The following is a 14,420-nucleotide window of genomic DNA, read 5'->3' as shown; positions in this document are numbered from 1 at the left end:
GGTGTTTCACATCCAGACCATTTAGCGTAAATTGTCAAAGGCACCAACACATTAATGGAAAGTGACCAAGAAGCCTGATACAAACTCCATCCTGATTTTATACGACTGTTTCCAGGAAAAGAACTTCACTGTGGCAAATTCCTTCTCTAAATAGCTCAACATGCTTATTTTCCATCTTAAACTCCTGCTGCAACAATTACAATTCTTTCCAGTACCTTGTGAAAACCAGGCTGTCAGACACTATCATTTCTGGAAATGGATCTGCATTTGCTTCTGCTACATGTAAGCAATTAGTGGGCAGAAATCTTATCTGAGCAGTCACCGCCCTGTCTGCACTTCCAAGCAAGGGCCAACTGTGAAGGGGGCTAATGATGCCTCACAGCATATTGTTGGTGGAGAATGGCCAACGAGAATTGCCAGGTTCCCACCTATTTAACATGTCATTCCATGTTCAACCATAAGGGTCAGTTCTGCTGATTGTCGAGTGGGACAGCCCTTGGTTGGGACAAGCCCCAACCACTTCCATTTAGGCTTAATTGAAGTCTTGGAATATAAGTGGGAACATGTTCTGGAAGCTGCTCTTTTTGTACCAACCCTTCTCACATTTGTACCACAAATGTTTGCCTTTGCTGGAAATAATGGAGCTGGACCAAGGTGTTTCTGGCACAGGGATGGAGGTCGTGGGGCCTGTGTCACATGAGAACCAGGGCACAGATGGGCCCGTGTGGCACCACCTTGGTAATCAACTGCCAAAGCTCTCTCCTCTGGACTCGGCGCTGCAGAGTCAGCTGAAGCAATCCTTCCACAGTTATCAGGCGTTTGCATCTCAGCCACATCCCCTAAGGAACTGTCAGCACTATACCATGAAAGGACCAACCATACTTTCCTGGCTATAAAAACTGCTGAAGTAGAACAACTGGTATATATTTTCTCTAAAGCCCTAGCACAACACAGAGGCAGTCTTTTTTTTTTTTTTAAAGTGCACTGTTTTAAGGATATTTCAGCTAGAAGGAGGTAGGGGTTTAAATATGCTAAGGGGAACTCTGGGTTCATGATTCCTGTTCTAAGTAATTCGGAATGCCTAGCAGGAGGTTGTTCATTTAATGTCCTTGGGTTTATAAATATACTCAGTGAATCAGGGTGGGACAGCACAGTGAGGGCTGTCTTGCTACAGGACCGTCATGGGATGCTCTCTTCTGCCTGTTCATAGCCAGCCCAGTTCAAGACACCTCAATGTAGTGGAGAGCACAGAGGTTTCAGATGTAGAAGGAACTAGACTGGATCCAAAGCCTGCTGCTGATTCTGTGTACCATCTTAACCATACCACTTTGCGTCTGTGGGCCTCAGTTTCTTCATCCAAAACATAGGGATAATAATTTCAGAATTGTTAAAAGAAAGACATGAGGTAACCTAAAGAACCTACTAGAGTTCTTAGAGCATAAAAAAACTCAACAAATATTGGTTCCTTTTCCCACCCCCATTACAAGTTCTTCTGTTAGAAGAGAGTTGCAGAGGGAAATCTGGGGGTGGGGGAACAGGGAGCTGGGAGCTAGCAGCCTGGTCCAGGAAGATGGGTACAAGGCACTTGTGTCCTGCACAGCCAGAACCATACATAGCCCTATGTCTGCTTCCATAGGAACAGAATAATTGGGAAAATGGGGCCATGCCGTTTTTACTTAGGAAAACCTTATCATAGCGATAAAAGAATAAAAACTATGTGATTCAAAATGTTTTTTGAGGGGGAGGTACTGGGGATTGAATTCAGGGGCACTTAGCCACTGAGCCACATGCCCAGGCCTGTTTTACTATTTCATTTTGACACAGGGTCTTGTTAAATTGCTTAGGGCCTTGCTAAGTTGCTGAGGTTGGTTTTGAACTAGTGATCCTCCTGCCTCAGCCCCTTGAGCTCCTGGGATCATAGGTGTGCACCACCGCTCCCACTCAAAAGTTTTTTTTTTTTTTTAACCCACATAAATTCTATACTTTTTCTTGCATTTTATTACTTTTTCATAACCCGTAGATTTCCACATTTTTTCTTTTTTGAATCCCGAAAAACAGTAAATACAGATGCATTCTTGGGTGATGCTGGGGATTGAACCCAGGGCCTCGTGAATACTAGGCAAGTGCTTTACCACTGAGCTACATCCACAGACATGGAAGAATTTTAAATATGATCTGAAATATCTTTTGTCCTATAAAGATATGATACTCAAGGAAAAAGGCAACTATTCTAATTGTCAGCATTAGTGGTATGGCAAAGTGGAATAAGAAAGTTCTTGGAAACTAGAAAGACCTGTTTGAATTTTGGTTCTGTCACTTGGAGGATGAATTCTTCTTTTTTAGTTAAAGGAGCATTGTGATGATTGCTACCCAGCTGAATGGGGAGGATAAAAGGAGACAAGCTAAGTCTCAGCACAGTTATGATTCCTTCCCTTTTACCACCATTGTTCATAGTTTGATTTTATTTTTAAGTACAATTGACCAATTTAGGAATAATCATGACACCTTTGAAACAATTTCATGCAGATCTTGGTATATAAAACGAGAAAATAAACTTAGCAATTTTACTATTAGTAACTCCCTTTGAATAACACCATGTATTTGTGCATGTTGGTGAGACAGCAACCTTCTTCTTCTTCTTTTTTTTTTTTTTTTTTTTGCGGTGCTGGGGACTGAACCCAGGGCCTTGTGCTTGTGAGGCAGGCACTCTACCAACTGAGCTACATCCCTAGCCCTTCTTTTTTTTTAAATCCAAGATGCTTAGTGTTAGTGATGTACTGCCATTTAAAATAATCATAAAGCACAGGCCTCACAAACAAACAAATCAGATATTCTGAACTACTTGCCTGCCACAGGTTGATACAAGATGCCTGCATGTAGCAAACCCTGGAACATGGGTCAAGGGATGGTAGCAAGTGACTGGTGCGAGAAAGAAGATAGGGGGAGGTGGGTGCAGAATGAGAGTACGAATCATACAAAACAGTGCAGTAATGTTAAGAAAATCACCACCATAATTCCAGGGCAACGAGCTTCTGGAGGCAGATGGTAGGATGGCAATAAAATAAGAAAACATCAAGAATTACTAAAGAATATGAGAAATTAGCAACACTCTAAATTAAGCAGATGTCTAGGCATACACACACAAAAATCCCTTCTTTTCTTTTGGCTGGAGAAGTGGGAATTCTAAACCTCCTGTAAGTTTATGCAGGAGGAAACCATGGAAGTCAGCTTAACAAACTTAACGTATTTTAAGTTCAAGGTATACCATGTCACATTTGGCACTCTTGAAATAGCAGGCACATACTCTTCCTCTGAAGAGTACTTAGGCAGCAAATATGCAATAGTTTAGAATTTTCTGCAGAAAATGAGAAAAAAGTTTAAAAAAAATCTATGGAGTTTAATATATATGGCCCATCAAGATTTAGTTAAAACTACTTTGGGGACATCAGTAGTGTAATGGGTCTTAACATGTTTTAAATCACTAATATTCTAACTAAACTCATAATGGAGGCCTTCGACTGAATAATTAATATCAAATATTCTAACTGGCATCAAGGATATATTGGCTATGAGGAAATGATGAAAAGTTTGATTAAAATGGACTTTTATCGAAGGAACTAAGTGACATAAAAATGATATGGCAGTAGCATTAACCCCCTGATCTCAGCTGTTTGGCATCTTAAAGTGATATTACATGCTAGGGCTTTCGCATTTTCAGGAAGTTTGAGTTGACACTGGAGACATCTTTATCTCACCGAGAATTAAATCGCTGCTAATTCATCATTTTGTCCTCAGCATGAAGACTGAGGAGGTGTCAGGGGGCCAAACGGGCAGCTGACGCTATTTGGAAGGGAAACTAGAGACCAGATTTCCAATATAGGGAACCTGAGGAGAAAGGATGGGAACACTGAAGATGGTGGGGCAAAGGAGCATCGCTGCTTTTCAAAAGGCATCAAACCCTGTCATTCCTGGATGTGGAGGATCTACCCAATGTGAGTCCTCCAGCTCATTTTAGTATTCCTGCAAAGCGGAGCAGGTGCATCAGCCACAAGCCCTGAAGGAGGATCCTCATGGTGAGGAAAGTCGTGCCATGAGAAAGGTGTCAGAGAGACTGGCGATGATGCACAGCAGCCCGACAAAGCACAACAGGCCTTGTCTGGAGGCTCGTGAGGAAGTAGTGCTTGTAGTTAAAATGGCTTCAGACTCTGGTAAAACATTTCACTGGCCGCCATGACTTCAGGGAGCAGCCCGGATATTCTCATGAAGAGCCTTATTTGACAAACGAGCTTATGGCAGAAAGAAGTGCTCAATTTGGCAGCATGAAGTCTTTAACTTCTATAGACCCAAATGGCCAAAACCCACTCAACCAGACAGACAGACAGACAGACAGACACACACACACACACACACACACACACCCCTAAGGTTCTGATTGCTCAAGTTTTTACTGAACTCATTGAATTACCATAGAGATCAACTTGAGCCAAAGCCCAGGACTGTGGCATTACTGGAAATTGCTGCAGAACTCAAATGTCACCACCATCTGCTTAGCAAGTGTTTTAAGATAATGCAAGGTTGGCAGAGGATAATTCAATAGCAGTGAGCAGAACAGAAGTTAACTGGAGAAGGGAACAAGAGAACTCAGAAAGGCAGCATCTTCCAGCAGTGAAGGAAATGACAGGAAAGGGCTTAGAGGCTGCCTGATGACATGCTTTTGGGGATAATAGAATGCAGTTGATGGTGGGCATGTTGCAGGCTTTAAAGTCAGCCATCACTTGGGATTGGAGTCTTCTCGAGGATGGGCAAAAGCATATGTAGGCAGGAAAGCTGAAACCAACAAATTGAACCAACTGGAATGTTAAAGTGGAAGTATACTCTTATGGCATGTTCTCCTGAACTGAACACAGTCATACTCAATACAAAAACACTGGGAACACACTTCGAAAGCAAATTTATTTTGGGTTCCTGGGAAGCAAGCATAAGCTGTTTGCTCCTTCTAAAGTTGCTCTTTCTATCCAAAATCAGCGCTGGTATGTTGCTTCTCATTACACAGCCAAGTTGAAAACTGCTTGAGATGTGCAGAGAAATGTATTTTTCTCCCAAGTAATTTTGGTAATACGGCTAAGAGCAGCAACGGGACTGGAAGCCGTGCGATCTGAGCAGGGCTTGGTCTCTCACTGGTCTAGGGAAAGGGGTCTTTTCTGTTCACAAGAGTGTTCGTGCAGTGCGCCACCAGAAGATTCATTGTACTCTTTTTACTTCTGGTAGACATTATTCTTAATCACGAAGAACCAAAGTACCAATTTGCAGACGCTGCTTTTTCAACTCTCAGGAGTGTTCTAACAAAACAGGATTCTCTTTTTGGTAGGCAAAGTATATTGCTTAATGTTCATCTAGCAATTACACATTAAACTGTTCATATTTCACATCAAGGGCCCAAGGGAAGGGGGAAAGAATTGATTTTATGACAGCATTACAGAAATGGTTGAAAGGCATTACTTAACCTGTATATTAGTAATGTTCTGTGTCATATACGAAGATGAATAAGACACAGTCCCTGTCCTCAAAGGCACTTACAGTTTAATGAGAAAGACAAACAGGTGAGAAAATAACACAAGGGAGCATGCCAATCACAGATCTGACTGTGGATCTGACTCTGAGTTAGAAAACCTTAGCTGCAGTGGTTCTACGAACAGACTTGCAATCAGACTGCCCAGGTTCAAGTCCCAACTCTGTCACTTTCTACTTATCGAACTTTGTCATTTTTATTTAATCTCCTTATGCCTATGTCCTTGTCTATGAAATGAGTGTAATAATAGGGTTGCTATTGAATTATAGGGTTTCTGTGAGCATTGGGTTAGTAGATGCAAAGTATTTAGAATGGTGCCAAATAAGTGCTCAGTGAGGGTGAACTGTTTAGAAGTTGGGACTCTTACTGACTCCAGGAAAAAGTAGACATTCCCATGGAATACTTATATACTAAAACAAACTGTCAAGATAGCTTGGGAGGGTTTCTTTCCCCTAAATTACTTGTATAAAAACAAATCTATACTCATCTGTATACCAGCTTGGTAAGAATCTCTTGTAATGGTATGTTTTGTATGGTGCTGTTAGGTTCTGGTGGTAGGCATAAAAAATGATGCATACAAAATGAAATATCTTATTTCAAGGAATTTATGATCCAGTGGAGGTAGAATGGGTCAATGAAGATTATAACCTAGGACTGGGGATATAGCTCAGTGGCAGAGTGCTTACCCAGGGCGCATGAGGCCCTGGGTTCAATCCCCAGTAAGAATCCCCATAAGAAGGGGAGATAAGAATGAGAACAAGAATTAAATCTAATTCAGCGTATTTTGAGTGGTACTGGAAAGGAACCAAACAAATGTTATCGAAGTTAAAAAGAAGGACAGCCAAGGAAAGAAGACTTGGGTTTTGGCAAAAGGACTCTGAGAGTTTGGAGGTAGAAGGAATGCCGTGTCAAGCAAGAGTGAGGCATGGAGGTTAGCCAGGTACTTTGAGAACCATCATCATCATGGTGACGAGAGTTGAATCAGTGAGAAAGCAGGAGACTGCTGAGGGAGAATCTACCTAAAGGAAACAGCTGGTGGTAGAATTGAGTGGGAGTCACAGTAGTGTGACTGAAAGGCTTGGACAGGTGGCGGCGGTGTGATTGGGTCCTGTGGAAATAGAACCCACAGGTATAGGTACCAGTACTCAGGAAATGTGGGCACTGGAGGAGGAGGAGGGTTCTTTTCTGAGGGACAAGATTCAAATTCATGGGGGCAGTCCTGCCACCTGAGCCCTGCTTAGTTATGAGCCTTGGAGCTGCATGCTCAACGCTGCCCTGTCCAGAGCCATCAGTAGCTAGGTGACTCTCTGAAACTCCTCCCACCAGTGAAGAAGGTGCTGCACCCACACCATGTCTTCCCTGGGAGCTAGGGCATCGCACTAAGCCTTCCCTACAGGGTATGGTCCTAGCCTTGTACCCAAGTCTTGTTGGCCTCTAGCCTAGACCTGACTCAGCATATGGATGATAGATTCCCTGGTTATAAGAACCGCTCTCTCCTCACGTGTCCATTAGCACACTTCTTCACTCAGATCACATTAATTTGCTGTATTCCCTTGTGCTTGATCAGCTGCACTCCTGGTTTTCCCTCAGAGTGGTTAATCCTTCAGCTGCAGTTACTACTCCAGCGGATCACCATGCAGGTGTTGGCTCTCCCCTTCTCCACAGGGTGGAAGGGACTCTCAGCAAGCTGTGCAGCTGAGCCTATGCATTTACAACAGTCGGCAGGGGGAGGAAAGCAACTGTGGGGACTTAAAGATGCAGCCTGGAGAGGGAGAGTTGGTGGCAGCAGGTCCCCAAGAAGCCAGTGAGAATGAGCTCTGGAGTGTGGGTTTGCCTCATTACAGAAAGGAAAATGGCTTCCCTATAGAGCAAATAAAAAAGAGCTAGCTATAAAACAACAACTACAACAAACAATCCTTCAAATATGTCAGGCTTTTCACTGAGGACTTGCTTATATTTCTATATTGTCTTTAATACTCATACCAGCGCTAAATCGACACCCTATTTTTGCCCTCATTTGCATATTAGATAGCAGAGCCTGGACCCATTAGATCACTGGCCAAGGCCACACAGGTGATGAGTGACAGAGCTGGAGCTTTGCTCCTGGCCTGGCTCCAAGCTCTGGGAACTGTGGGTTATGGAGACTCAGCATTCTGAGGAGTGGGGAGCAGAAGTTGAGGGCCTAAAGTTGAATGCTTCAAGGTCATAAAGGAAGGGAAGTGAGGTCATCTCCAGAGATGGGGCTTGGGAGCTTAGTCATGTTCATGTGACTTAACGGGAGTAGAAAGGGGTCAGAAGGGCCACTGCAGGATAGTCAGGGGAGTTGACAACACGAGTAAGAGGAAGGCTGGCCGGCAGCCCCGGCCCAGCTGGCGCTGCCTCATGTGAATTTGTAGTATAACCGATGAAGGGGGTTTTATGAATTTCCCCAGCCACCTCCCACCACCCACGCACACAGGACTGCAGATGAGATGCAGCCACGTCCTGCTCGCTCCTCAGGACTCCACGCTTGATTATAAACCCGGAAGAGCAACATCATGGGCTGGCGCACTGAGCCATCTGTAGAGAAGGGGCTAATGGGATCCCGTGGGGCCAGGGAAGGGCCAGGTGGGAACGGTGGAGGCTTGAGGTGGGAGAATAGAGTTCACTAGTGAACGGGCTGAGTGTGAGGAGGCCTGTAAAATCAGAATGGGGCCTGGGAGAATTGAAAGGGGCTGGCAGGCTGGAGTGAAAAAGAAGTCGTTTGCAAAAATACATGCATCGATGTTCACACATTACAGCAGCCCAGGAAATAGCCACTTCCCCACTCACCTAGGGTGAGTAATAATTTGTGTCAGGCAAGAGTAAAGGGGATGCTGATTTCATTCTGTTTATGACCAAAGAAAACTGGGGCCCAGGTAAAGGCCTGGGGTTCGCTAACGAGGTTGTATTACAAACCATACTCTGCTTTCTAAAACAGCACCCTCAGGAGAAAAGAAATAAAGTTTTTCTTCAGAGGCAGAGATTTAACATTGCTTAACAATAACACTTAACGTCGCTTAGCCTTTGGCCTTAGGCAGCCTCCTGACCACCAAGCACCAGGCATTGTCTTTCTCCTGTGCTGGCCAGGGCCCTGGCTTTATTTTGTGTGGTGTCATTTAGCTTGGCGGCAGGCTGCTTGGGTCTGCTTTAAAGATGACAGAGTTCCAGGAACGCTTAGGAGGGAGCCCCTTGACCGGGGCTTCTCACCTACTCCATGCACTGTGGGGCATTTTCTCTCCGTGGATGCCTCCAAATTTGGCATATAAATCAACATTATTGAGTTTCTCATAAAAACTCCTGTGAAGATCTTCACAAACAACACAGGAACCAAATCAGTCAGTAGCATATTAAGTCCCCCATAAGAGCGACCACCAACTTCCTAGAGATAGAATTATTCCTATTTTTAATTAAAAATGTAACTCCATAAATATTTTAATGCTCCCTGCCTCTGTGACAAAGAGGGACGCGGTACCTACAGAGCTGTTTGCCTCACTCTCCGGGCAAAGGGAGGGAGCAGGGAGCTGATGTGATTCCATTAAGAGGATGGTCAAATTTCCAGGGGTGGGGGTGGGGTACAAGAAAAGCAGGGTCATGGTCACAGGCACTCAGCTGAATCTGCACACTTCTCAGAGGCCAGCGGTGCACCCCGTCACCTCTGCGTTTTGTTTCTCATTGGGGAAATATGGTTTCCAAGGACTGGGCTCACTGCCTGGGGGGAACTCTGCCTCTCATCTCTTCTTCAGATGGTGAGATGGAAACTCAGGTTTGAGCCTTCCCATGGAGGAACTGGTGCCAGGGGCCTCTCAGGCATTTGTTTGAACCCTGTTTATTCTCAGCCATGGCTGCTTCTGGTTGCCAGGTAGTTACAAAGATCTGTTTGCACGTGCAACTAATCACCCCGAGCATTGTGTATGTGTGTGAATGGACTTCTCGCCAAAATTATTTTCAGTCTAAGATAGTGTCCCTTTCAATCACAGTTATATTCTGAGGGCTGTCAGGATTTTGTCAATTCATACGTTGTGATGTTGGCTCCAGGGCCTCAGATGGCAATAATGCACTCTCTTTGTCAGAAACCCCTTCCACAGTGTTTATTCTTCAAACCGACTTGTTTGGAGTCAGCCATGACTGAGTATTTCAGAGCTAATTAGTGAAAATAAACAGGAGTTGGAAATTCAGAGGCCTTTATATTAATAGTGCTGTAAGCATTTGATGTATTATTGCAAAAGGCCGATTTTCTTGTCTCCTTTACTAAATAGTGGAGTCCTAAGGATAGAATTGGGACTGCGTCTCAGTCTCCATGTTCTCAGGACCTGAAATACAGTAGACAATCACTAGCTACACAGGGAATGAATAAATGAGTGGAATTTATAGAATTTTAAATGTGTTTTCTGTGCTTTTGATTTGTATGAAAAAAAATATATATATATATCCATTTCTACACTCAGAGTATGAGCTGGCCAGGAAGGCATGAAAGCATTTCCAGTTTTCCTGCATGGTCCCCTCCCCACCAGGAACCTACTACTTTCCATCTGCTACAACCACAATTTCCACAACTTCAACAGTGAAAGCCGGAAATCTTACATATTTAAAATAAATTTTGGAAACTACTTCCATTTTTTAAATGAAAACAAAATACTAGGCCAATACAGAATAGGAACAGGAAAGAAATCACGGAAAAGAAAAAAATCATGAGACAACATTAAAAAAAAAAAAAAAAGGAAGAAGACAGGGAGATAAATAAAATACAATCGTGTAGAAGTATTTAAAATATATAATCCAGGGTATCCTACCTAATCAGTGTTAAAAATTGGTCTCTGCTAGATTTGAGATTTTGTCACTTTTGAAAAATCAACATACTTAGGCCAAGACTGTTGTAATGTGAAGGATATTATATTTGTCATTTCATCTGCAGAAGTACAGCCAACAAGTAACTCAAAACAGTAATCCCATCTCTAAGTTAGGAGATCAGCAACTCAGCTTTGATGACCTTGAAGCTATGCTTGGTCCTCCCCTCACCCCTTTCCAAGGTGATATTCTGAAACATTTCAGCTTACTGGCTGGCATTAACCTTTCTGTGTTTCTCATTCAAACTCACTAATTCTCACACTCTCAACTCGTTTCGCTCCCATGGTAGGTGGACGGTAAGTCATCTTGGAAAGGTTTCCTCTTTGTCCTGTGCTCTGGTAGTGCACTAACATTACTCTTCATCTCACAGATAAGAGCACAAACCTCTGAGAATTGCATCTCATTTTCAGGGGTGTCTAGTTACAGCATAAGTAGATCTTGTTAAGTCAGAATGGCCAAACGAACTTTCCCACGTCCATGTTTCTTTCCCTCATTGTGTCTGGGCCTCTTGGCGACATTTGCTTATTGCCTTGAGAACACGGTCCAATACTAAATCAAACAAAAAACACCTTCCCAGGTTCACATTTCTCTCCTGCTTTTTAACACCCACATGAAGCTCCAAGGTTAAGGTTGGCCTGCCCTTTCTCGTGGGTAACTCCTAGGACAGAGGATTTACTATTTTATTGTCTCTAAGCATGGTGCAGGATGTTCAATACCATTTTTATAGCGATGGCTTAGGATTTCCATTCAGTATCCAATATTCTTGCTGACATGTTCAATTGCAATGATATACTGTTTTCTCCCCTTAAAAAATAGCCCACAAGTGTTTCAATTATTAGCACAGTTGAGAAGATGGCACTAGGGCTGCAGCAGACAGCGATAAGGCAAAATTATAACATATTCTCCATTTCAAAGCCAGATTTCTATTTCATATAGACTTCACTAAAGGCTTCATTTGTGGGTGAGTTGGTGATGGGAGACCCCTCCATGACCTACCTGGGTAAAGATGCATACTGTCTCTCCAGCCCCTCAAAGCGAAGGTTGTGTGCATTCCCATCTGGACCTTTTCCAGACACCTGTGGAGAGAAAAGTAATTAGAAATGAAGATCCATTATACATCCCGGGTACTGACAATGCATCTCAAAATTATAATCAGTGCACAAATGCTACAGCCGCCTGCCAAAAATCAACCATGGGAAAGCAAGCAAGACCTCAGCATCCCTATAGAAACTGGTGATTGAGCCACAAATGTGGCTTTTACCAACAAAGTCACTTCTTTCAAAAAGGGTCATTGTTAAACTGACTTCCTCCTGTCTCCATTCTAGGGATACTCTGTAGGCTGTAAGACCGTTCTTCTTTTTCTTTATAGACTTTAGTTTTTAGGATAGTTTTAGATTTATAGAAAAATTGAGCAGACAGTGTAGACGGTTCCCATATATCCTGTACCCAGTCTCCCTATTACTACCATCTTAACATCAATATGGCACACTTCTTATGATTAATGAATCAGTATTGACACATTACTGTGAACTGAAGCCCATATATTCAGATTTTTTACTTAATGCATTTTCTATGCCCAGGATCCCATCCAGGATACCATATGACATTTAGTCATCATAACATCAGAAGCTCCTCTTAACTGTGACAAGGACCTTATTCTAAAAGCACCTTTTCCATGAACCTTACAGATACTGGGGACAACTACTTATCTACTGCATAGTATCTGAACTTCACTTGGTTCTCTTCCTGTCAACAATTAAGAAGTGACAAACTGTTTTCCATCTATTGTTGGTCTTTATTGGACTTGGTCCCTTCCTGTTTACTTCCTGGATTCACCTCTCTTGGAGCCTCTTCTGTGACCACCTAGGATCCTGCAGGGCAGCCACTTGAATCTGTAGGTTCTCAACAGCATGTTGATTCCTTGAATGTAAAGACCTCATATCTTACCCTCCCATAAATAAACAGATATTTAAAAGTGCTTATTGAGTGACTGATTTTTCACCTGTTCATATCGACATATGTGGTATTATGGACCGTGTGCTTGGGCATGGAAGGGGCAAAGAGGAAACCTGGGCTGTTATGATTGGTTAGGGAGGAAGAGGGTGTGCTAGTTAGTACAGGAAGTAACAGATAGTGTTGAGGTTAGCAGTGGAAGGTTTTCTAGAGAGCACTCCTAACTTGGAAGCTATTTTCTTCCTACCCCAAATCCTAGCTCTGTACAAAACCACTGTCCTAGCTTGGATGGGGTGTGTGTATGGAGGGGTGGGTGGGAAGAGATGCCATGAAGCAAATACACAGAGGCATTTAGAGTAAGGAAGACTACTCTTGGTGTCTGCTTTTTGCAGGAGGTCCTAGAGAGTGTGTCCTGTAATACCTCTTTATATATCAGTAATACATGGAATATGGTGGTTAGAATTATGAGAGGGATAGAGTCCAGTGAGCTACCTATGCGAAGGTGAAGACTGCCAACTTCAAAGCAACTGCAGACAGAAAAGCAGCATTCTCTGCATTAGGGTAAAAGCCCTTATCGAAGCCACTGACCTTTCTACCATACACCAACAACAAGGATGGTGACAGACGGGGGATACGTAAATAGAGCAAAAGAAGTGAAGGGCAGAATATCATCCTCAGTCACTCTATATAAGGTTTGTTTTGTTTTTCAGGGATGTCTTATAGAGGAAGAGTTCATGTGACTACTAGTGCTATGTTGAAGATTTTTAATTGTGGATGTTGGAAAGACACTAAGCTTACATATCCTTAGTATGGCTTTAGACATTCAATGAATCTTTTTTTGGTAACTGTAAAGATTCATGTTAAAACATACAGTACTGTCATCCAGATCTGGCCTGGTTTCATTATATGGAGGTCAATATTCTGGTGGCTACAGGTGGCAGCACCCATTGGTGCTGCCTACTGCTGTTCTAGTGTTCTAGTTCTACCCAGCATCCTAGATTCTGTGAAATGTAACGTAATCCTTATCCTGAGCATCTTTCTGTCTTGTTGGGAAAACAAGCACTATAAATGAAATAAAGAAAGATGACTGCTTGATGTCTGACCGAGTGCTACTCCGGATTCTACCAGCAGCAGCACAGATGGGGCCTGCAGGTGTTAGGAAAAACTTCCTGGGAGAAGCAGAACTTGGGCCAGGTTTCCAAAGATGGGCATCATGCTTGCACATCAAGAATTACTCCCTTCTGCACCAACTGTGTATATATTCGTGTGCTTCTTAATATTGCAACTGCATGAATGCAGTCATTAGTTAGTGATTACTGAGCACCTACTGTATTCTAATGCCATGAGAGGCACTAAATTCCAAACAATGAGTAAATCCAGACCCTGTTCTCCAGGAGACAGGCCTGCAAACAATTATGGTACAATGAGGTCACCCCTAGAGTGGAAGTCTGAAGAAAGAGGCGGCACCTGAGGGAGTTGCAGACAGCTTCAGATGGGTGTTGACACGTCATGTAAAACTCGAATATGAATGAGGAGTTCTTTTTTTTATTTTGTGGGGGAGAAAGATGAAGAAGTAGCAGGAGAAGCCATCCTACGTAGAGAGAATAACAGTGAAACAACATGGAGGCATAAAAATGAGCTTTGTTTTCAGGGGATGTCAAGATTCTGGTAAGGCAGAAATGTTGTAAAGAAAAGGATGTCATTAGCTAACAATAGTACGACAGACACCACTAGGATGGCTGTAGCTATCAACACTGCACTGTAATTGTTAACAGACTACTTTTGAGAGCAGTTTTGGGTTCACAGCAAAATAGAGAAGAAGGTACAGAGAGATTTCCCATAAACCCTTGCTCCTACATTTGCATAGCCTCTCTCATTATCAGCATCCCCCACCAAAAGGGCACAACTGTTACAACTGATGAAGCCACACTGACACCTCATAATCACTCAAAGTCCATGATTCATGTTAGGGTTCCCTCTTAGTATGGACAAATATATAATGGCATGTATTCACCATCGCAGTGTGACACAG

At 43.0% G+C, this 14,420-nt stretch overlaps 1 protein-coding gene and 1 non-coding gene across 2 annotated transcripts in view; both read right to left on the bottom strand.

Annotated features, from left to right (window-relative positions):
* The window catches only part of Pard3b (par-3 family cell polarity regulator beta), a 1,015,658-nt gene that overhangs the window by 47,146 nt on the left and 954,092 nt on the right, over positions 1 to 14,420 (bottom strand). The window contains exon 22 of the mRNA XM_047544116.1: positions 11,432 to 11,511. Coding sequence (XP_047400072.1) covers positions 11,432 to 11,511 — 80 coding nt within the window. The remainder of the gene's footprint in view (positions 1 to 11,431; positions 11,512 to 14,420) is intronic.
* Positions 2,077 to 2,147, bottom strand: Trnat-agu (transfer RNA threonine (anticodon AGU)). The gene has a single exon. It is a non-coding gene; the product is annotated as a tRNA-Thr (tRNA).

This window comes from Sciurus carolinensis, chromosome 3 (assembly GCF_902686445.1).
Source record: "Sciurus carolinensis chromosome 3, mSciCar1.2, whole genome shotgun sequence".
NCBI classification, from domain to species: domain Eukaryota; kingdom Metazoa; phylum Chordata; class Mammalia; order Rodentia; family Sciuridae; genus Sciurus; species Sciurus carolinensis.
The sequence above is the reverse complement of the archived record's forward strand: the minus strand, read 5'-3'. Positions and strand labels throughout refer to the sequence as shown.